At 37.4% G+C, this 22,954-nt stretch overlaps 2 protein-coding genes across 2 annotated transcripts in view; one reads left to right on the top strand and one right to left on the bottom strand.

Annotated features, from left to right (window-relative positions):
- The window catches only part of KMO (kynurenine 3-monooxygenase), a 37,148-nt gene extending 18,353 nt beyond the window's left edge, over positions 1-18,795 (top strand). Inside the window, 9 exon segments of the mRNA XM_047841082.1 lie at positions 2,151-2,222; positions 3,049-3,170; positions 4,648-4,795; positions 6,723-6,780; positions 8,564-8,646; positions 17,014-17,115; positions 17,205-17,264; positions 18,593-18,724; positions 18,727-18,795. Coding sequence (XP_047697038.1) covers positions 2,151-2,222; positions 3,049-3,170; positions 4,648-4,795; positions 6,723-6,780; positions 8,564-8,646; positions 17,014-17,115; positions 17,205-17,264; positions 18,593-18,724; positions 18,727-18,795 — 846 coding nt within the window.
- Positions 18,796-19,519: 724 nt separating this feature from the next.
- Positions 19,520-22,954, bottom strand: part of OPN3 (opsin 3) — a 43,668-nt gene continuing 40,233 nt past the window's right edge. Inside the window, exon 4 of the mRNA XM_047840597.1 lies at positions 19,520-21,575. Within this exon, the coding sequence (XP_047696553.1) occupies positions 21,312-21,575 (264 nt within the window). The 3' untranslated portion in view covers positions 19,520-21,311. The remainder of the gene's footprint in view (positions 21,576-22,954) is intronic.

The following is a 22,954-nucleotide window of genomic DNA, read 5'->3' as shown; positions in this document are numbered from 1 at the left end:
TAAATAAGAAACACCGTTTTGACATAGCAATGGGACCCAAGCATGGGAGCATTTTAATATGTCCTCAAAATAATCTCAGGAAAACTAACTTCCTTTCCTCCCTCTCTTCCTCCCTCCCTCCCTCCCTTCTTCCTCCCTCCCTCCCTTCTTCCTTCCTTCCTTCCTTCCTTCCATCTGTCTCTATCCCTGTCTCTCTGTCCTACCCCTTTTAACGTAACAGACTCTTTCTTTAATGTAACAGACTCTTCATCTCTGAGGACTGTGGAGTGGGGGAGAAAGATTGGGTGAGGGACAATACTGGGTGAATATTGAGGGAGTGCTTTCAAGAATTTAATGGGAGGCTCATCTCAAAGCTGCTTTTGCACAGCAAGTCCCTGTTTTGCTCAGACTTCATGTTTGGAGAGACTTGTGGTGAGTGCCCAGTGGGGTTACGGGAGCCTGACCTTGGGACTGCTCTTGGATAAAGATATCTATTGAGAGCATGACTTGGTAATAAAGAATATGAAATTATAAGGGATTATTGTACAGCCATGAAATATGTGTGAACATCAAAATCTTCTTGGTATCGTAGTTGCTACATCAAAAACAATGTACAAATCACTATATATGCCAATGGTGAGGACAGGGGGTATATATTGTCTCCCAAACTTTTTCATCAGCCATTTTAACGTTTATCATTTAATGCAGTAAATGATAAATCAATTTCAACTGCCATTTCTCCACTCTTCCTTATCTTTTGGAGTTCTAAAAGGTCGTAGAAGTGGTCAAAAGATAGCAAGAGGGAAAAGCAATGACTTGTGCCTCATCCAGACTGGTCTCCTTACTCACACTTCCTAAATTCCTTCCCTAAAACACTGTTCATTTCTGCCACCTCTGCTTTGCTCAGCAAGTTTACCCCCACCCAGAAGCCACTGTCCTTCTCTTCTTATCCAATCAATGAATCCTTCCACACTTTTAACCACTTCAACCCCACAGATGTCTTACCTGCCCAGCTTTTATTTCCTATACTTCTACCTCAGCATCTGCCTATTCACCTGTGCCATAACCTGAGGCCAGACAGTTATGTACTCACTCATTTCTGTGTCTGTGTGTTGAGCTTTCTTTGAGCCTCTGAGATCAAAAGCCAGGAAGAAAGACACAAATAACTCCAACAGAGTGTGAAAATGCTGGCTAGGAGCCTAGGCTGTGCTTTATGTGTTTTTACCATGTAAGAGACACACATGGCAGGGGCTCCACAACCTTTGTAAAAAGTAATGCAAACTCAGAATGGTTGGAAATTGATTGCATGTTCTTATGTATATCATACCCCCGGGAATCTCCTGAATTTAGGTCGGTAGATATGCCCAAGCAATCAAAACTCACTCAGGCTCTTACTGGGTTGTCACGGGGGTCACTAAAGAGAGCAGATTTCTTTCTATTATTTATGCTGTAGGAAAGAAGTGATAAGAAGCTTGTTTGTAAAATTTTATTTTTCCCATGAAATGTAAACTTAGGACCTTTCCATTATACAAATAAGTCCTCAAGTAAGGTGAAAAATAAAGTATAAAGATATTACACACACATATATATGTACATACACATACATAGTTTGTATATGCATATATAGTATGTACGTATATATATGTATGTGTATAGGTGTGTTTTTGTGTGTGTGCATGGAAATAGAGAGAACATCTTATAGTATGTTCTTAATTCTTGATTATATCTGGTATCAATTATATCTGATACCACCTAAGTTATATGAGTTTGTAAAGTCAGGACAGAAAACATTTTTAAGACCATTTCTACTTTATTTATTTATTTTTTTATGTTTATTTTTTTGAGACAGAGTGTGAGTGGGGGAGGGGCAGAGAGACAGGAGGACAGAGAATTCGAAGCAGGCTCTACTGACAGTAGAGAGCCTGATGTGGGGCTCGAACTTAGGAACAGTGAGATCATGACTTGAGCTGAAGTTGGACGCTCAACTGACACCACCCAGGTGCCTCGCCAGTTTCTACTTTAAATAACAGTAGATGTGTATCACATGTTATCATCATGTGTATGATACTATTTGAGTTGCTATGGAAACAATTATAACATGAGCAGAAACAGTTTTATAGATGTGCTGCATTAATGCCCTAATCAAACATAAATATACTTTTTCCCTACAGTATGCCATGGAACCTAATTATCTGCATATTTGGCCTAGAAATACCTTTATGATGATTGCACTTCCTAACATGGTAATACAGAATTTGCCAATATAATTTTATATCTGTAATTAATGTTTTTCACTACATACTTTCGTATTTTGCATGTATGCCTAAATTCTTTTGTACTTAGCATATGTATGCCTAACATTATTGTTTAGTCTCTTCAGTGATTACATCATTGCAGCTTTGGGGTTCTTGAGGAAAAACCTGAAGGAATTCCAATTATTTATAGTGGAAAGGAGATTTAATATATATAAATGATAAGTGATAGATTGTGGATGGTGGTGCCTGTCATCTCTCTCAACACGGTGTACGAGGAAATGGTGTGCAAATAAAGTCAAAGAGATTCGGGTTCTACATGAGGCAGGACTTCCAGTCTTTGAGGTCTCTGGGACATTGGAATATACATTATCAAAAAAGAGCACGGCTGTTCTTCCATTAGACCCTAGAGACATTTTTTTTTCGTTATATATCTGGCTCTGTATTTCTCTAGTTGGTCTATTTTCCCTTGGTAGCAACGCTGATGCCCAGTGCCTCTTAACACTGTTTGAAAAGGAGAGAGAGAGGGAATAAGTGGGAAGAAATTCAATCCAACCACTATTCAATCCAACCTATTAGTAACCCAAGGAGTGTAGTGTTGGCTCGGTGAAAATGGCTGAGGTTTACCATGTAGAAATTCTAATAACCGAAAAGCTGCAGAGTAGCTGGGACTTGGTGGGGCTTTTCTCTGGGAATGAGGTTTGGGAAGGACGCCTTTCCTGTCTGCCTGGACATTCCTCCCAGGTGCCCCTTGGCCACAGCAAGAACCTGAGGGTAGGGCTCCCCATGTTCTCTCACACGTTTCCTCTTCTTGCAGGACAAATCTTTCACATGTACTTTGTTCATGCCCTTTGAAGAGTTTGAAAAACTTCTAAGCAGCAGTGAGGTGCTGAATTTCTTCCAGAAGTACTTTCCAGATTCCATCCCTCTAATTGGAGAGTAAGTTTCAAGATGTGCGATTGTGCCTTTTGCTCCGCTGTTTTGATTTATTCAAGGTTCAAATAAAGGTCATGCACCTTGCTTCAGTTTGGATTAAATGTGACTGATCCTGATGTGACCTGGACAGGAAGCCTGCCTTCGGTCAAAAGTCTAAGTGGGCGTTGTGCTGTGAGCAGGGATTCTGAAAACCCCATGCCATGGTCAACTTTTCCTGAGAAAAACAAGTAACCCACGTCCCCAGGTCTTTCTGCCTCCTGGGCAGGCTCTCAGGTCCCTCCCAGTTGTGCTGCAGAGCTGGGCTGTGCCTCCCTCTGCTGGTGGACACACAGGTCCAGGGCCCAGCAGATGCCAGTCTCTGGTTCCCCATGTCTTGGGGCCCTCACAGTAACATGGTAATAAATAGCAGTACCTGCCCCAAACGGCTGATGAGGACTGGAGGAGTTCATGCCTATAAATCATTTGGCACAGGACCTGGCTCATACAGAGCTGCCCGACTGGTAGCCAGCTTGTTAGCTGTCTGGCTTATGACCCATGGCCCCTCTGGCCCCTGTCAGCGCCACCCACCCCACCGGCATGTCATTTGGTCTCATTCTGCTCCCACTGTCCCTCCCTTGAATCCAGTCCATTCTCTGCCTCCAGCGATGTTTTCGTGGAGGCAGCACAATGGTGCAGAAAGCAAGATTTAATGCTGCTTCTGCCCCTTACTCCCAAGCCTCAGATTTCTTATCTTTAAAACGGGCATCAGGATATCTACCTTTCGGGGCAGTCATGACAATGACATGCACTATGTAAAAGGGATGACCCACTACCAGCCCAGAGCAAGTCTGTTTAAAACTGTCAGTTTTCATCCTTAGCTACAGATTTGGTGTTCACTGATCCCTCCTCTGATGTTGAAGAGAAATCTCCACATGCTGCAATTTTAGTCCCTATGTTTCCTGGTTGTTTCTTCCTCTCCAAACAGACTTAAAACTCTTGAGGGTAGGAGCTGTTTTTCTACTTACAGCTGCCACAAAACCTAGCTGGATATCAATTGTCCGCTTCCAAGTACACATAAATTAGCACTTCATTTTAATCTTGGTTTTGGTTCATGTGGTTTAGTCAGATGCACAACATCTTAATTTTTCCAGAAAAAACTAAAACACACCAGAATAGTTGAAAAATTGCATGACCTGGACACATGATAATAAAATCTCATGGCACATAACACACACATATTTCAAATTATTAAAATGCAGTCAAACCTATTCTTTTTGTATGTGATTAAGATCGTTGCAAACAAAACAGGTAAATGGAACCATGAGATTTCAGGAACTAGGAGAAACGTCGGTTTCTCCATTTCTCGTGTTCTTCCTGGCATTTTTGTGTGTGTTTCTCAATAAAATGCAACGGTAATGACGTCAGCCCATCTGAAAGAATTACGCAGGGTTTAATACCCAATCTAACATAATGGTTATGTTCTGATTGTTTTCCTCTTAAGGCAAGCCCTAGTACAAGATTTCTTTCTGTTGCCGGCCCAACCCATGATATCCGTGAAGTGTTCTTCTTTTCACATTAAATCACACTGTGTGCTGATGGGGGATGCGGCTCATGCCATAGTGCCCTTTTTTGGACAAGGAATGAATGCAGTAAGTCCTTTCTCCCAAAGTAAGTCTCTGACATTTTCCTGGGTCAGTCTCACCTGAAAAATCTTAGCTAAGAACCATGTCTGTGACTATCCTCACCTAATCTCTGACAAAACAATCCATTCCACAATCCTGCCAACGGTTTAGATTGATCACTAACTATAGTCAAGCCTTGGATTGCTTGATCCAGTAATTTCATGCAGGAAAGAGCATAAAGCTTAACATGGTTTCTATGCAGTTAGAAAATGTATTGATAGCTTGAAATTTGAGAACTCGCCTGTCAGCAATTCAAGACTTAATTGAAAATTTTTTTCTAGAGATTATGCCTAAGTATATAAATGTTAGGCTCAAAAAAGAAAAGAGCCCAAACTGTCTTTTGTTTTCTCCACCCTTTCTTTCCAAATGAAAGGAAAATGCATTTGACAGAGTTGAATAAAACTACGAGGGATTCCTGAGTGGCTCAGCCAATTAAGCATCCAACTCTTGATTTCAGCTCAGGTCATGATCTCACATGTTGTGAGTTTGAGCCCCGCATCAGGCTCTATGCTGACATCAAGGAGCCTACTTGAGATTCTCTCTCTCTCTCTCTCTCTCTCTCTCTCTCTCTCTCTCTTTCCCTCTCTTTTTCTCTTCTTCTCTGCCTCTCCCCACTTTTGCATGCGCTTTCTTTCTCCTCTCTCTCTCTCAAATACATAAATAAACATATAAAAAATTTAAACAAATAAAACTATGAAACAGATTTGATGTTGAATACTATTGCTTTCATGGAAGTTTCTAAAAAATATTTCAGGAAAGAAATAGTGCTCAAGTATTAAACATTAATTTCAAGGAATCCTAAAATGATTATCTAGACAGACAATTATTTTGTGTATGTGTGTTTGATAACTATAGCTTTATAATCACAGTCTTCTATTGTTTCGGTGATTGAGATATATTTCAAGTATAAGTAGGCTATAAATCTAATCAATTATAGTTTTCCACAAAGTAGTGGCAAACATTTTGTTTTATAAAAACATAAGAACATACCAATTTTAGTAAGCTGGATAAGGGCCCAGGCTCCGGCAGTATGAGGCCCAATTCAAATCCTGTCTCCAGGATTTATTGCACTATATTCTTGCACAACTAACTTAACTACTTTCTTGTCTGTAAAATTTGGTTTTCAATAGTGCCTATATCATAGAGAGTCTTGTGGAATAAATGAATTAATTAAGTAAAAAATTTTAAAGTGTTATTATTTCAGCCTATATGAAATTTTACATCTCTAAATTCCTGCAGCATTAATAGTCTATATAGCTGATAAGTATCTTTATTTGCTTCAGATGTAATTTCTATAATTGATGTGAAATTTTTTTTAATATTTACATATTTGTATATTGTCAGTAAAACTATCATTTGAATTCCTAGAAAGCAGGAAATCTATCTTTTGATTTTCTTCTATCCACTTCGTTTAGCGTACAACCTTATTAGGGTTAATTTTCTGGACTTCTTGACATTGGAAGTTTACTTTAATCTTGGCTTAAGGGAACTAAATTAATATGTGGGTTCTATCCTGTCATTAATTGCTCTAAATGTGAGTCTTAAAGACCTGATTAGTTTAAATGTGACTCAAATATTCATGGTAGAGCAATATAATTATTCTTGCTTCTTAAAGAAGCAATGGAATCCTTCAAAATTACATGAGTAATTTAAAATTTTGGTCAAATTCCAAATCATTGTAATCAATATGCACCAGGCAAAGACAATCCATCAAGCATGAAGTTGATGGTCTTTTATAATTGTAATTTAATACCAAGTGTGACTAAGCAGCTGTTGTGTGCAGGTTGAAGGTAAACATCCTATGAATTATACTCACTGACGGAAAGTCTGTTCTAATTGCTCAGAAGCTTTCATTATTTCCAGATGATTTTTTTCCATTTTTTTCTTATTTCAGGGCTTTGAAGACTGCCTGGTATTTGATGAGTTAATGGATAAATTCAATAATGACCTTAGTAAGTAAAATTTTTCAAATGGACATGGACTAGCCCTATTGATTAATTGTGGACCTATTTTTGACCCTGGATGATCACAAACCCTTGATACATAATTCCTGTTCAGGATTATAATTTTTCTATTACCAGCCTATGCCACTGTTGCCCATGTCCAGACAAGGAACACCCAGAGAAACAGGAAACAGTTTCTTTTAAGGTCTGTACATGGAGGCCTGTGCAGTGATCCCCACAAACAACATAAAAGCTCCCAAGACCAACGTTTGGCCAAGATATGCTCCTTGTTCTCCCTTTCCATGAGGAGACCCGAACCTGCACCTCTTACAGCATGCCCCAGAAACACTTTTAGGAGTTCCAGCACTTTCTTGCATGTTGCCTTATCAAGATGGCAGCTTCTACTTCTATTTGCCTTTGGTTAAAGCCGATTCCACCAAATATATTGATGTGACAGAGACTGATGTCTAAAATTTTTACATGTAATGTTGAAATTAAATTAAATGTACACCATTTCATCTGTAAAAGAAGTTACAAACAATAGCCTGAGACCTGGATAACTTTTACTGCATCTCAGAATCACATGGTCTCAAAGGCTGCCTCCGAATTTAAACCTGTTTCAGGTAAGGGATAGATCCAGAGAACTGGCTTTAAACCTACCTCCAGATTCCTGTCCTGACTTTCCAACTTATTAGCTGTGAGACCTTTGGAAAGTCATTCCAGCTTTTTAAAGTCTCAGGTTTTCTTTTTTTTTTTTTTCCATCTGTAAAGTGGGGACAATAATACCAACTTCAGAGAGATGTGAAGATGAAATAAAATGATTTGTGTAAAGCTTTAAAAATAAAATCCTGGCACAAAATGAGTTCACAGTAAATATTTGCTATGGTGTTATGGGAAGTCCTTGGGCACTGGTGTCTGGATCTGAAGACACTAGAGGGTCCAGGGTAAAGTTCTTCCAGTTTTCTGCCTTCCTTGTTCAGTCATCTTGCTCAGATGTTCTGGATCCAGAGGCATTTATTTTCTTACCTCCCTTATCAGCCCTGGTGTGATTGGTCTGCATATGATAGGGCTGATAGAGGGGATGGAGGGTTCCTATATCAGAATATACTGTCAACACTGGTTTTGGTTACTGCAGAACAATGATCAAACAGTACTGATTATGACAATGATACGCATAACTGGCATTACTGGATATTTCATATGTGTTGGGTATTTTGCTATGTTTTTTATTTTTTTATTTTTATTTTTTTTAAAATTTTTTTTTTTCAAAGTTTACTTATTTTTGGGACAGAGAGAGACAGAGCATGAACGGGGGAGGGGCAGAGAGAGAGGGAGACACAGAATCGGAAACTGGCTCCAGGCTCCGAGCCATCAGCCCAGAGCCTGACGTGGGGCTCGAACTCCCGGACCGCGAGATCGTGACCTGGCTGAAGTCGGACGCTTAACCGACTGCGCCACCCAGGCGCCCCTCATTCTTAAAATAAAAAAAATAATGATTTGGTAACCAACAAATATATTGTGTTAACTTCATCGTAAGTTTTATTTAATCACAATAGGTAATGCCTATTACTATGAATGTGTTACTATTCAGTATTCATAGACTATTGGTCATTCAGCCTGATCATCCAATGTTCTAAAAGATTAGAGAGAACAGTGGTAGAGTATACACCATTTAATTTGATTGGTGTAGAGGCCAGCACATTCTTACAGACTATAGTGGAATAGATGTATTATTCAACTTGGTTGAATGTATTTCAAATTGGTTGGATGTATTATTCAACTTGGCTCCTAGGTGTGTGTCTTCCTGAATATTCAAGATTGAGAATTCCAGACGACCATGCAATCTCAGACCTGTCCATGTACAATTACATAGAGGTGAGTGAGGAGGTTGGGCTCCATTCCATGTTAAGTGTACTCTTATACATAGAATTGTTGAATCACTGTATTGTATACCCGAGACTAATGTAACACTGTATGTTAATTATACTAGAATTAAATTTTTAAATTTTTTAAAAGAATAGACTATTTGTTAGAATATCAGTGAATGATCTCATCATGTTAAGTGCACTCTTAATGCCCTTCACCTATTTCACCCATTCCCCCCCCCCCACCTCCCCTCTGGTAACCATCTGTTTGTTGTCTGTAGTTAAGAGTATGTTTTTTGTCTCCTTTTTTCTTTGTTTTGTTGCTTAAATTCCACATATGAGTGACATCATATGGTGTTTGTCTTTCTCTGACTGACTTATTTCACTTAGCATAATACTGCCTAGCCCAATCCATGTCTTTGCAAACGGCAAGATTTCATTCTTTTTTATGGCTGAGTAATATTCCATAGTATATAGATACCACCTCTTCTTTATTCATTCATCAGTTGATGGACACTTGGACTGCTTCCATAATTTGGCTATCGTAAATGATGCTTCAATAAACATAAGGGCACATATATCTTTTTGAATTAGTGTTTTAATATTCTTGGATAATCCCAGTAGTAGAATTATTCATTCATATGGTAATTCAATTTTTAATTTTTTGAAAAACCTTCATACAGTCTTCCACAGTGGCTGCACCAGTTTGCATTCCCACCAACAGTGCATGATGGTACTTTTTTCTCCACATCCTTCTCAACACTTGTTGTTTCTGTGTTTTTGATTTTAGCCATTCTGACAGGTGTGAAGTGATATCTCATTGTGGTTTTGCTTTGCATTTTCCTGATGATGAGTGATATTGAGCATCTTTTCATGTGTCTGTTAGCCATCTGCATGTCTTCTTTGGAGAAATGTCTATTCATGTCTTCTGCCCATTTTTAATTGGATTATTTATTTATTTATTTATTTATTGGTGTTGAGGTATATATTCTTATATTTTGGATACTAACCCTTTATCAAATATGTCAAATATTGCAAATATTTTCTCCCATTCAGTAGGTTGTCTTTTAGTTTTATTGATTGTTTCCTTTGCTGTGCAGAAGCTTTTCATTTTGATGTAGTCTCAATAGTTTATTTTTGCTTTTGTTTCCTTTACCTCAGAAGACCTATCTAGAAAAATGTTGCTAAGGCCAATGTCAGAGAAATTACTGCCTGTGCTCTCTTCTAGGAGTTTAATGGTTTCAGGTCTCACATTTAGCTCTTTAATCCATTTTGAGTTTATTTTTGTGTATGGTGTAAGAAAGTGGTCCAGTTTACTTCTTTTGAAGATAGCTGAGCAGTTTTCCCGACACCATTTGTTGAAGAGACTGTTTTTTCCCCTTTGTGTATTCTTGACTCCTTTGTCAAAGGTAAATTGGCCATATAATTGTGGATTTAGTTTTGACTTCCCATTCTGTTCCATTGATCTATGTGTCTATTTTTGTGTCAGTGCCATACTGGTTTCATTACTATAGCTTTGAATTATATCTTGAAATCTTGGATTGTGATACATCCAGTTTTATTCTTCTTTTTCAAGATTGTTTTGGCTATTTGGGGTCTTTTGTGGTTCCATAAAAATTTTAAGATTGTTTGTCCTAGTTATGTGGAAAATGCTGTTGGTATTTTGATAGGTACTTCATTAAATGTGTAGATTTCTTGGGGTAGTATGGACATTTTAACAATCTTTGTTCTTCCAATTCATGAGCATGGAATATCTTTCCATTTGTTAATGTCGTCTTCAGTTTCTTTCATCAATGTTTATACTTTTCAGGGTATAGGTGTTTCACCTCCTTGGTTAAGTTTATTTCTGGGTATTTTATGATTTTTGGTGAAATTGTAAGTGGGAATGTTTTCTAACTTTCTCTTTCTTGTACTTCATTATTAGTGTATAGAAATTCAATGGATTTCTGTATATTAATTTTGTATCATGCAACCTGACCAAATTCATTCATCAGTTCTAGTAGTTTTTCGGTGAAGTCTTCAGAGTTTTTTATATATAGTATAAAGTCATCTGCACTTAGTGAAAGGTTTACTTCTTCCTTACCAATTTGGGTGCCTTTTATTTCTTTTTCTTATCTGATGCTGTAGCTAAGGACTTCCAGTACTATGTTGAATGAAAGTGATAAGAGTGGACATCCTTGTCTTGCCCCTGATCTTAGGGGAAAAGCTCTCAGTTTTTCACCATTGACTCGGATTTTTCACATATGGCCCTAATTATGTTGAGGAATGTTACTTTTATACCTACTTTGTTGATGGTTTTTATCATGAATAGATATACTTTGTCAAATGCTTTTTTCTGCATCTATGGAAATGATTATATGGCTTTTATCTTTTCCCTTGTTGATATGATGTATCACGTTGATTGATTTGTGAATATTAAGCCACCCTTGCAACCAAAGAATATATCCCATTTGATTGTGATGAAGGATTTTTTAATGTACTGTTGGATTCAGTTTGCAAGTATTTTGTTGAGGATTTTTGCATCTATGTTCATCAAGAACATAGGCCTATAGTTCTCTTTTTTTAGTGGAGTCTTTATCTGGTTTTGGTACAAGGGTAATGCTGGCCTCATAGAATGAATTTGAAAACATTCCTTCCTCTTATATTTTTTGGAATTTTTTGAGAAGAACAGGTATTAACTCTTCTTTAAATGTTTGGTAGAAGTTGCCTATGAAGCTGTCTGGTCCCGGTCTTTTGTTTGTTGGGAGCTTTTTTTTAAATTTTTGATTCAATTTCATTATTGGTAATTGTTATGTTCAAATTTTCTATTTCTTTCTGATTCAGTTTTGGGATGTTATATGTTTCTAGGAATTTACCACTTCTTCTAGGTTGTCCAATTTTTTGACATCTCATTTTTCATATTTTCTTTGTCTATAGACAATTCTTTGTCTTTCTGTGGTGTCCATTGTTATCTCTCCTCTTTCATCTCTGGCTTTGTTTATTTGAGTCCATTCTCTTGGGGCGCCTGGGTGGCGCAGTCGGTTAAGCGTCCGGCTTCAGCCAGGTCACGATCTCGCGGTCGGCAAGTTCGAGCCCCGTGTCGGGCTCTGGGCTGATGGCTCAGAGCCTGGAGCCTGTTTCCGATTCTGTGTCTCCCTCTCTCTCTGCCCCTCCCCCATTCATGCTCTGTCTCTCTCTGTCCCAAAAATAAATAAACGTTGAAAAAAAAAATTTGAGTCCATTCTCTCTCTCTTTTTATGAGTCTCGTTAAAGATTTATCAATTTTGTTTCTCTTTTCAAAAAATTAGCTCCTGGTTGCATCTGTTCTATTTTTTTAATTCTTATTTTATTTATTTCTGCTCTCACCTTTATTTTTTTCTTCCTTCCACTTTTGTTTGTTCTTTTTCCATTACTTTTAGGTGTAAGGTTAAGTTGTTTGAGATTTTTCTGGCTTCTAGAGGTAGGCCTGTACTGCTATAAATCTCCCTCTTAGACCAGCCTTTCTGCATCAAAAAAATTTGGGGACCACTGTGTTTTCATTTTCATTTGTCTCTATGCATTTATTATTCCGTCTTTGATTCCTTGGTTGACTCATTCATTATTTAGTAGCATGTTACTTAACTTCTATGTATTTATGTTCTTTCTAGATTTTTTTCGTGTAGTTGATTTCTAGTTTCATAACACCGTGGTCAGAAAAGATGAATGGTATATGACTTCGATCATTTTGGACTTGTTGAGACTTGTTTTGTAGCTTAATGTGTGATGTAATATGGGGAATTTTCCATGTGCACTTGAAAGGAACGTATATTCTACTGTTTTAGGATGGGTGTTCTGAATACATCTGTTAGCTCCATCTTGTCTAATATGTCATTCAAAGCCATCCCTTGTTAATTTTCTGTTTGGATCATCTATCCATTGATGTAAGTTGGGTGTTAAATCTCCCTACTATTACTGTATTCCTACTGATTACTTTTTTTATGCTTATATTAGATTCTTTATGTATTTGGATACTCCCATGTTGGTGCATAAACATTTACAATTACTTTATCTTCTTTTTGGATTGTTACCTTTATCATTATGTAATGTTCTTCTTTGTCTCTTGTTACAGTCTTTGTTTTCAAGTCTATTTTGTCCTGTATAAATATTGCCACCCTGGCTTTCTTTTCACTTCCATATGCATGGTAAATGCTTTTCCATCACTTTACTTTCAATCTGCATGTGTCTTTAGGTCTGAAATGGGTCTCTTATAGACAGCATATGCGTGAGTCTTGCTTTTTTATCCATTCTATCACCCTATGTCTTTTAATTGGAGCATTTAATACATTTACCTTCAAAGTAATTATTAATAGGCATGTATTTATTGTCATTTTGTTGTTTGTTTTATGGTTGTTTTGTAGTTCTTTTCTGTTCCTTCTTTTGCTCTCTTAACTCATGGTCTCCTAGCTTTCGTTAGTAATATACTTGGATTCTTTTCTCTTTATTTTTGCATATCTATTACTGGCTTTTCATCTGTGGTTTATACATAACAAAGTATGCATATATTTTATATTAAGTCTATATTAAATCTGCATATAAGTCTATATTAAGTTGATGGTCTCCTAAATTTGAGCCCATTCTAAAAGCACTAATTTTCAATCTTCTCCCCCTATCCCACATTTTAAGTATATGGTATCACACTTTACATCCTTTTATTTTGTGGATCCCTTGACTGATTTCTATAGATTTACTTATTTTTACTGCTTTTGCACTTTCTACTTTTCTTACTCTTGCTTATGGTCTTTCTCTTGTCACTCAGAGAATCCCTTTTAACATTCCTTGTAGGGCTGGTTTAATGTCATTAATTCCTTTAACTTTTGTTTGTCTGGGAAATTCATTACCTTTCCTTATATTCTGCATAATAGCCTTGTTGAATAGTGTATTCTTTGCTGGAAGTTTTTTCTTTCAGCACTGTGAATATATCATGCCATTCCCTTCTGGCCTGCAAAGTTTCTGCTGAAAAGTCAGCTCATAGCCTTCTGGGGTTTCCCTTGTATGTAACCATTTTCTTTACTCTTGCTGCTTTTAAAATTCTCTCTTTATCACTATTTGCTATTTAGTTACTATGTGTCTTGGTTTGAACCTTATTTTTGGGGTGCTCTCTGTGCCTTCTGGATCTTGATATCCATTTTCTTTCCAATATTTGGGAAGTTTTCAGCTATTATTCAAATAAATTTTCTGCCCCCTTTTCTCTCTCTTGTCCTTCTGGGATCCCTATAATACAAATATTATTGTGCTTAATGGTGTCACTGAGTTCCCTTAGTTTATTCCCTCTAGTGGATTTTTAATTTCAGCTACTGACTTCTTCATCTCTGATTGATTCTTTTTTATGCTTTCTATTTGTTGAGGGTTTCACTGAGGTCCTCCACTCTTTTCTTAGGTCCAGTGAGTATCTTTATGATTATTACTTTAAAATATCTATTAGTCATATTGTTTATCTTCATTTAATTTAGGTCTCTTAGTCTGATTTTGTCCTGTTCTTTTATTTGGGACTTATTCCTCTGTCTTCTCACTTTATCTCACTCCCTGTGTCTGTTTCTGTGTGTTAGGAAAGTCAGCTACATCTCCTGTGCTGGAAAGTAGTGGCTTTTTGAAGAAGAGGTCCTATAGTGCCCTGCAGTACAATGTCCCTGTTCACTGGCACCTGATACTTCAGGGTATCTCCTATGTTCGTTGCCTGTACCCTGTTGTGGCTGAGCCATATTTGCCTTCAGTCCTGTCATCTGCAATGGCTCTCTTTGCCTGTTGTGAGCAGAGTTTTGTCACTGTGTTGTTAGTGGGCCAGTCTGGGGTTACCTTGGGCTTGAGTTGAGTCAGAACAGGTGTTGGCCAGAGGTGTGGTACCATCAAACTACAGGGCTCTCTCCCTGTTTGTCCCCTGAGAAGCTATTTTTGATGGGCAGGGCTTGTAGTCAGATCAGATGTCTGCTTCCAGACCACTGTTAGGGCTGCAGTTGGACTGGTATGTGTGGTTATATTCCTCTCTCCCAAGGCAAGAGTAATTTTGGAGTGGAGTTAGCCCATTGGGGCTGCTTGCCACTGCCAGCCTTTGGCACTGATTTGGAAGGACTCCTGCCAAAGGTGTGTTGGAGGGGGCAGGTCTGCAGGAGAATGTGGGAGTGGATGTGCTCTTAGCAAGGTAGGTGGAGAATGTTGGTGCTGCCTTGGTTTCACCAGGTGTCCATGTGTTGAGGCTAGGGGACAGGGGAGGGAAATGGCATGCATCAGCTCTTTTTTTCTTGAAGAAGTCTCCCAAGGATACCTGTCCCTCCAGCATATGCTCTGAGATTACTAAATAAATTTTCACATATTTCCCAGGTATTTTGCAAACTGTTGCTTCTATGCTGTGTTGTATATCAGTGGGGATGTTTGTTATACTATCTCTTTAAGGGTGGGGACTTAGTTTCCATTCACCCTCTTGCTCTCCCCCAGTAAAGCCCTCTGATTTTTGAGGTTCCAAGCATTAAGCCCCACTGACTGTAAGAACTCTCCAAGATAGGCCCCTCTGGTTTTCAAATCCAAATGTTATGGGGGTGCCTGGGGTGGCTGGTGCAGGGTCTCCTCCTCTACCCTCTCTGTGCCAGCAGTGTCCCTCCCTCCTGCAGATAGTCCTGTGGGTCAGTTTGGCTTCTGGCTGTGTCTCTGCCCTTCTTACATTCTTTGATGTGACCTCTTCTCTACTGTGGAGAGTCTGTTCTGCCAGTCTTCAGTTAATTTTCTGGGGTTTTTACACTGATGTGGTTGTTATCTGGATGTATCCATAGGACCAGTTCAGCCTAGGAACTCCTACTCTGCCATCTTCCCCAGAAGTCACAAGTGTCCTTTAATTTTTCTTTGCCCCAGCCCCATTGCATACATGCTGAATGAGAACAAAAAGAAAACACACACACACACACACACACACACACACACAAACACACACACACACACACACACACACACACACACACAGCATTCCCTACACATGCATGGATTGTGATAGTAGACAGTGACAATGACCCACACACATCATCTCCATCTACATTTTAGGGATATTTAGGAGGTAACAAAGATGAAAAATTATCTGGTTTCAATCACTGATAAATTCACAGGCTTAAACCTTAAAAATTTGGTAGAGCTAGTAATATGCGATTTTAATGAAGATATAATTTTTATATGTATTAATGTATTAACATATTTGGAGGAATGAAAAGATAGTAAATGGCCTTACCATTCTTAACATTATAAGTTGCAAGTTTAGAGTAGCTTTAAATATTCTTTGGGGCCTTATGCACTGAAAAAAATACGTATATATTAAAGATATTCATGGTCAGAAGATTAACACTCAGAAGAAAAAACACAATTACATTTTGAGCCAGTCACATGAAAAGCTCACAACAAATACTTATGGTTACACTTTTTAAATGATCAAATGAAAAAAATTTCAGGATAAATTTAAAGAAAAGAGTGTAGCTGTTTTCCTTCTTTCCTGAAGAGAGATAAAAATAAAGTGGACTTTAGTTTGAGCAGAATTATTACATACGTGGTGAAGGAAGTTCTATAAGATACCAAAAATCTTCACTGTTGTAACTTGCTTATGTCTTTCTTTATTTTTTGAATCTTACAGACATTTATTTCCTGAAATATTGGCATCACTTATAAACAGAGCTTATGATTAATAACAAATGAACAATAAAAAATAACAAAAAAAATGATCTCACTTTTTCTTCCCTTCCCCTATGCTTATCTGTTGTGTTTTTCAAATTCCACATGAGTGAGATCATATGATATCTGTCTTTTTCTGACTGACTCATTTTGCTTAGCATAAGACACTCTAGTTCCATCCACATTGTTGCAATTGGCAAGATTTCATTCTTTTTCACTGCCAAGTAGTATTCCATTGTATATATATATATATATATATATATATATAATCTTCTTGTGTCCTTAAAAATGAGACAGCTACAACAGAATATTTGTTCTGAATATGGAGTAAGTCAAGAAAGACATACCTTCAAGGATCTCTTCTTTCCATGAAGAAGATTACAAATTAATCAGGAAACAATGACAATTAGTCAAACCTTTGGTCCCACAGACTATCCCCAGATCTGACTGAACAAGATTTTTGCTGAAATAGAGTTCCCATATTGCCTCCTGAGCAAAATAGAGTTCTATAACATGTTTTGTGCAATTGCTCAACCTTTTAAAGGTAATGTCTTATACTTTTACTGAAAAGGATTGGAAATAACTGTTAAGGAAACAAGAATTGACTACTTCGTGTCCAGATTTGCAGTGAATAGGAATGAAGTATAATAATAAGTTGTAGTAAATAAATAGAGGCTATTCATTTGAGATATTCTTTAAGACTCTTACATTATTGCAGATGCGAGCACATGTCAACTCGAGGTGGTTCATCTTCCAAAAAACCATGGAGAGATTTCTTCATGCTATTATGCCGTCTACCTTTATCCCTCTCTATACCATGGTAAGGTCTGGATTTAAGACATCTCCTCATTTTATTCTTCTGTTTATCCATTAAAGAATCACAAGAATACTTTTTAAACTTCCTTATAGGTTGCCTTCTCCAGAATAAGATACCATGAGGCAGTGCTGCGCTGGCATTGGCAGAAAAAGGTCAGAATAAATTGAAGTTCATAGTGGTATGGTTATGATTCTTCAGGCAAATACAGAAATGATGTGATAGACACTAAATGTTTGCTTCCAAATAAAAACTGTCCTGGGTACACAGAGGGAAAAGTGCCTAATGAACAAAATTACAAAAAGAGAAAGAGAAAGAGGGAGAGAGAGAGAGTGAGGGAGTGCTTCTGAAGGGAAGAAATTCAAAAAAGAAACAGATGCTACTATTTCTAAACTTCTTACTTTATTTTAGCAACATGACTACTTTTATTTAGCAAATTGGCTTTTGCTTCTGAAATACTCTTATGGATTTAATTTGTAAAATTGGACAGAATTGAATCACTTATAAAACACAATCTAATTTCAATGTAATGCCATAGTTTATTTTGGGAATTTGACCCAGAGATGTCACTAAATAGACATTCAGAATTCTGATCTTCAGATTTGGAAATCTAACAACTTTATTCATTCAACAAATGATTTTATTTAACATGTAGAGACAGAGCTGAGCATGTGATGAATAAGCAACAGCCCCTCTCCTCATGTAGCTCAGAAGCTGGTGAAGACTGGTGGAGAGGCAGAGCTGCCCTGGAGGAGAATGGGAGTGGCCAGGGTGGGTGGGGATCCATGGGGCTGGAAGGCAGCCCACAGGTGTGAGAATGGCCAGAGATGCAGCTGGGACGGTAAGAAGGACCTCAAGGATTTTGAATATTATATTGAGGGAAGCAGGGAGACCAATGGAGGCTAATAGATTCAGGTGTGGATTTTAGAAAGATTGCTTTGCTGTGTGGAGCCTTGATTGGAAAAAATCTAGATTTATTCTTACAAAGATGAATAAAATAGGATCCCTGCCCTCAAGGAGCCAAAAGACTACTAGGAGAAAGACAGTGACGCCAATGAGAATGCAGGAAACTTAGTGCCAAGTCAATTCTCATGGAGACTTTGTGCAGGTTCTGAGCAGTGACTGAGTCATTTGTGGCTTCAGCACAGTACTCTTCTAAAATAACACTCCTAACTCTTTTTTTCTAAAGTATGTGGGGGTTTTTTAATGGCTATACACAGGGAGACTGCAAAGAACTCTTTATACAGAACACATGGACTCAGTTATTTCTGGGAATGGAGAAAGGACAGAGATAGGAGGAAAGCTCCAAATTCTAGACCTTACTGGTCATTGTAGGCCTTGACCTAGTGGTCATTCAATTAAATTGCTGTTTCAGGTTAAAGAATAAAGAAGAAACTGTATACTCCTTGGTTGTTTAAGAAGGAAGTCTTTTAAGATTTTAATCTCTGGACAAATGAAATGAGACTTCTTGCTGTTTTTACAGGTGATAAATAAAGGACTCTTTTTCTTTGGAACACTGATAGCCATCGGTAGCACCTACCTACTTATGTGCTCCATGTCACTGAGACCTCTGCACTATGTCAGAAGACCATGGGACTGGCTCACTTACTTCCAGAAAACAGGACCTGTTTTCCTGCAAACTCCATGGAGTCACTAAAAGAAATTCCCAATGTCATTAGCAGGTGACATAAAGGTTCTGAAGTAGCAAATAGTTTAATTTCTTTATAACCAAAACTAAGGATCAAAACCATGTTTCTATCATCATATTTAATTCACTAGTGCAAGATATATGCCAGCTTACAATGAAATTCAGTATAGGATTTCTCTGTGTTCGTTGAAATTATTGAAAAAAAAAAAGAAAAAAAACAAAACAAAACAACCCCAAACCACCAGTTAAAGTTGCAAAAGGCAGTTTTCCTACAACACTACACATAGGTGTGGTCATTCTAAATATAAAAATGCAATGACTAAGATCTCTTTCACTTCTCCAAAAGTAAAACACCAGAGACCTTGAGGAAGACAGATCACATCCTTTCTTTAAAGGACATAAAGAAGGTCATGATAAGATTGACTCAACACCTAGGATTAAAAATTACAATTTGGCAAACATGTTAAGTTCACTTTTGATCCCCTGGATGGAACTTCTCCAACACAGAACTCAGATTCACGTGCTAAAACTAGAAATGTAAATGAGGAATTTGGGGCACTCTAGAGAGTTACAAAATGAACAAATTTTACTTCACAGTCTTCAAAGGCCAGTATTACCTTTTGAAGATTGAAAAAAGGGCCATTAATGCCATACTAAGTGAAGACTAAGAAGAGTTTTATTTACAAATTAAATAATATATACAACAGAGTGGAAAGGAAATAAGGGAAGACAGTTTTCATAGAAATTATTCCATTTAAGACTCCCAGAAGCAGTTTACTAACTTGCTATGGCAGAACCAGCAATAAACTTGATTTTGAAAATTTCATTTAGTGAAAACATTTTCTTTGGTTCTTCCTTCTTCAGTAGGCCAACTGAATTACTTAGAAGTCTTTCAAACATGATTATTTATGTAGATGCTCCACTAAGTGGGATAGTCATCTAAGAAATAAAAACTAGGCAATACAATAAAATGATTCAGTTTCTGTTTTACATTGTCAAAGAAATCTTTGAGTTCTAATAATCCATGTTAAGTCTAAACAATGACTTATGGGGAAATGGCCTCTTTACTAACACTGAGCATTGATTGTCCAGTAGACTGAAGAGCAAAAGAGATTAAATAATACACTTTATGAGTACTGTTTTACACTTACTCTCACCCCCTTCAAATTAGGTTTCATTTTTTGCTTGGAACTTCTTTTCTAAACCCAAAACTCTTGGCAAAATTGTGGCAAGTTGTTAAAAAGAGAGGATAATCTGGCCAAGTTATGTTTGAAATGAAACAGATGGAGATACCTATCTGCCATCAACACATCCTTCTTCATGTACACCCTCTGATAATGTATGATTTCCTAGATGCTATGATTAGCTTGAAATTCACCATCTTTGCTGTGTGCTTTTTAATAACCCTTTTAGAGCTTGCTTAGCAGCATATTCATCTGAAACTCATCTTTATCATGCTGCATATATGGCAAGTCTTTTGTTTTGGAGGAAGCCAGGGCGCTGAATTTCTTTGTCACCCTACAATTGACTCTGATAAATTTGATTGGTCAAACATAGGATGTGACAGTGATTAGGATCCAACACTACAGAAGATTCGAGATTTCCTAGTGATTTCACATGTGTATGATACAAAGTTATTTTTACAGCTATTTTTGAGCTGTAAATACAGCTAAGTATTTTTGAGAAAAACATCTGTGTGCCTTGGAAAATAGTGTCATTTAAAAAAATATATTCAAAATGAAAATTTCCAACATGTTAGAAGTTGATGGTGCCAGATGCCCATCTTGTGCCATAAGTGGTTTTTCATTGTGGAAAGCACCCATTGAATTAAAACAATTTGTCTTGCTCAGTTGTTTCCAGTGGCCAGAAAGCATATGGGCAATTCATACTTCCTGCTGGGCCACAAAAGTTCTGTTGATATTGTGGGGTCCTAGGGTAGGCTGCCCCAAAATATGCCACAATCGCATGATGATTCCTTTGAATTCAAGTTATTAAGAAACAGCAAGTGTATAAAAGATGCTCTGACCTTCCTTTGTTCCCCTGAAAGCAGGAAATCTCTCACGCGAAAGATACCTCCCTGCACCAGAAGGTTAGAGGGACATCTGTATCATCAGAGACAGAGAATTCAGGGCTGAAGAAGTCTACATAAGCAAACCTTGTTACTTTTACTAAATTACTACCCCAGCCCAAATTCTGTTTAGAACTCTACTAACCGAAGCTCCCAAACATAAGTTTCTTTGTCCTGACAATTCCTTATAGATTTATGTTTCTTTGTCTAAAACATATGAAAGCTGCATGCCTTGCTCATTTCTTTGGGTCTCAATTTTATTACTTGGCCTCCTTGCACACAGAATTAAACTTTTTTTCTCTCCTGTTAATCTGTCTGATGTTAATTTAATTCCTAGACCAGCCAGAAGAATCTTATAGGGCAGAGGAAAATTTTTCCTCTCCAACAATATTAACATAGAATGAGGATTCCAAAACAGTCCTTATAATGGAAGCCTAAAAGTGGTTTTCAATACAAGGCCTTGTCTTTCATTACCACTATTCCTTCCTATAAAGGACGGACTTGGATTACATCAACTTTTGACACACTGGTTTTGTCACTGTCTTCAACTGACAGTGATTCATCACTGGTGATGATAAAAATGATGGAAGAAGAATTAAAAGTCACTTTTTTCTTTGGCCTGTCCCCATCTTTTTGTGACATCACAATGGGTCTGATCTGCATTTCACTCCCATTGGTTGGTAGGTCCTTAGCAGGCCTCTGGCATCTCAGCAGTCGGAAACATAGCAGTTGCAGAAGGGATCTCCGAAACTGGGCAGGGAAAAAATAAAGTTGAATATTAAGGCCCTTAATCTGGATTAACATTCAATAAAATTAGTTGAGTTTAATTTTGGTTGTTCTTTTTTATTTGTTAGCTTATGTGTGTATGGGGTTAGGTGGCAATGCTCAGATGTACCTAAAGAAACCTGGAGTCTTATGTTTTCTATTTATTATAATTCTCATTAACAAAATCATATAGGACTATTATAACCTCTATGGATTCGAGTTTCATGCACCTTCTATGAGGGCAACTAAGTCCATTTCTTTAAGGAAGTTTGAATATCAATGCCTTCCACAAATATTCAGTGAGCACCTACTAGGTGATAGCCACTGTGCTACAATTTGGGAATATTTTGGGGCAGCAAAGAATGACAAGGCCCTTCCTGCAGAGTTTACAGTCTGCTGTCTCACTAATTTTCTGTTAACTAGGAAAAGAATTTTTTTTCTATCAAGATTACAAAGCATTTAGAGAAAAAATACTACAGTGGAGAATGCTAGCGTTCACCAGTGCCCATGATTCTTCCCTCTGTCCTGGACACAATGCTGAACCATAAGTTATTTAATTTAACTTTTATCCCCTTTTTTCAGAGCAAAATACATGGGCTTATTATACATAGGCTTTCACAGATCAGGGAGTAGTAATGAAAATTATGATAACCAGCTACATTGGTTTCTGTCTTCTTTAAACCCCACTTATATACAAGTTAGTATTTAGTTTATACTTACATTCAAAAATATTTGAGACTATTTCTTCATCAAATTACTGTTTCTTATATCAGGTTAAGTGCTAAAGATACATCATTATAAGGGTTTAGAGTATGTATGCCAAAATATGTTTTCCCACATAAATGGTGAGCTCCTTGTAGATAAGGACTATTGTTTTATGTATTTGTTTGTTTTTGTTTGTTTATTGTATCTTTTAGACTTCTAGTTCAAAGTGTGCTCCTGGAAACCAGAAACATGGGAACCATGTGGAAACTTATTAAAATGCAGAATCTCAGGCACCCAGCATAGCAAATCCGAATATGCACTTTTGTTTTCACAATCTCTCCAGGTGTGGTGTATGCATTTTAAAGTTTTCCAAGAACTAATGTATGACCTATTGGCCCAGAGGAAGAACATAAAAAAACAATTGTTAGGTAATATATTTAAAACGTACTTATTTGCCTGTCGAGGTGGTAGTTCTTAAAATATGGAGGTCTTATACTTCTTCAGAAAATCAGTTATAATCTATCTTGCTAAAAACAATTCACATGTGAACATTCTTAAAAAGTTTTACGACCAAGTTTCAGGGTTCTCATGACTCTCCTAAAGTCAATTCAAGTAATTCTCAGATTGTAAGGACTCCAAGTTGAAATTCTCTGGGTTCA

The sequence above is a fragment of the Prionailurus viverrinus genome, chromosome F1 (assembly GCF_022837055.1).
Source record: "Prionailurus viverrinus isolate Anna chromosome F1, UM_Priviv_1.0, whole genome shotgun sequence".
Lineage (NCBI taxonomy): Eukaryota > Metazoa > Chordata > Mammalia > Carnivora > Felidae > Prionailurus > Prionailurus viverrinus.
The sequence above is the reverse complement of the archived record's forward strand: the minus strand, read 5'-3'. Positions and strand labels throughout refer to the sequence as shown.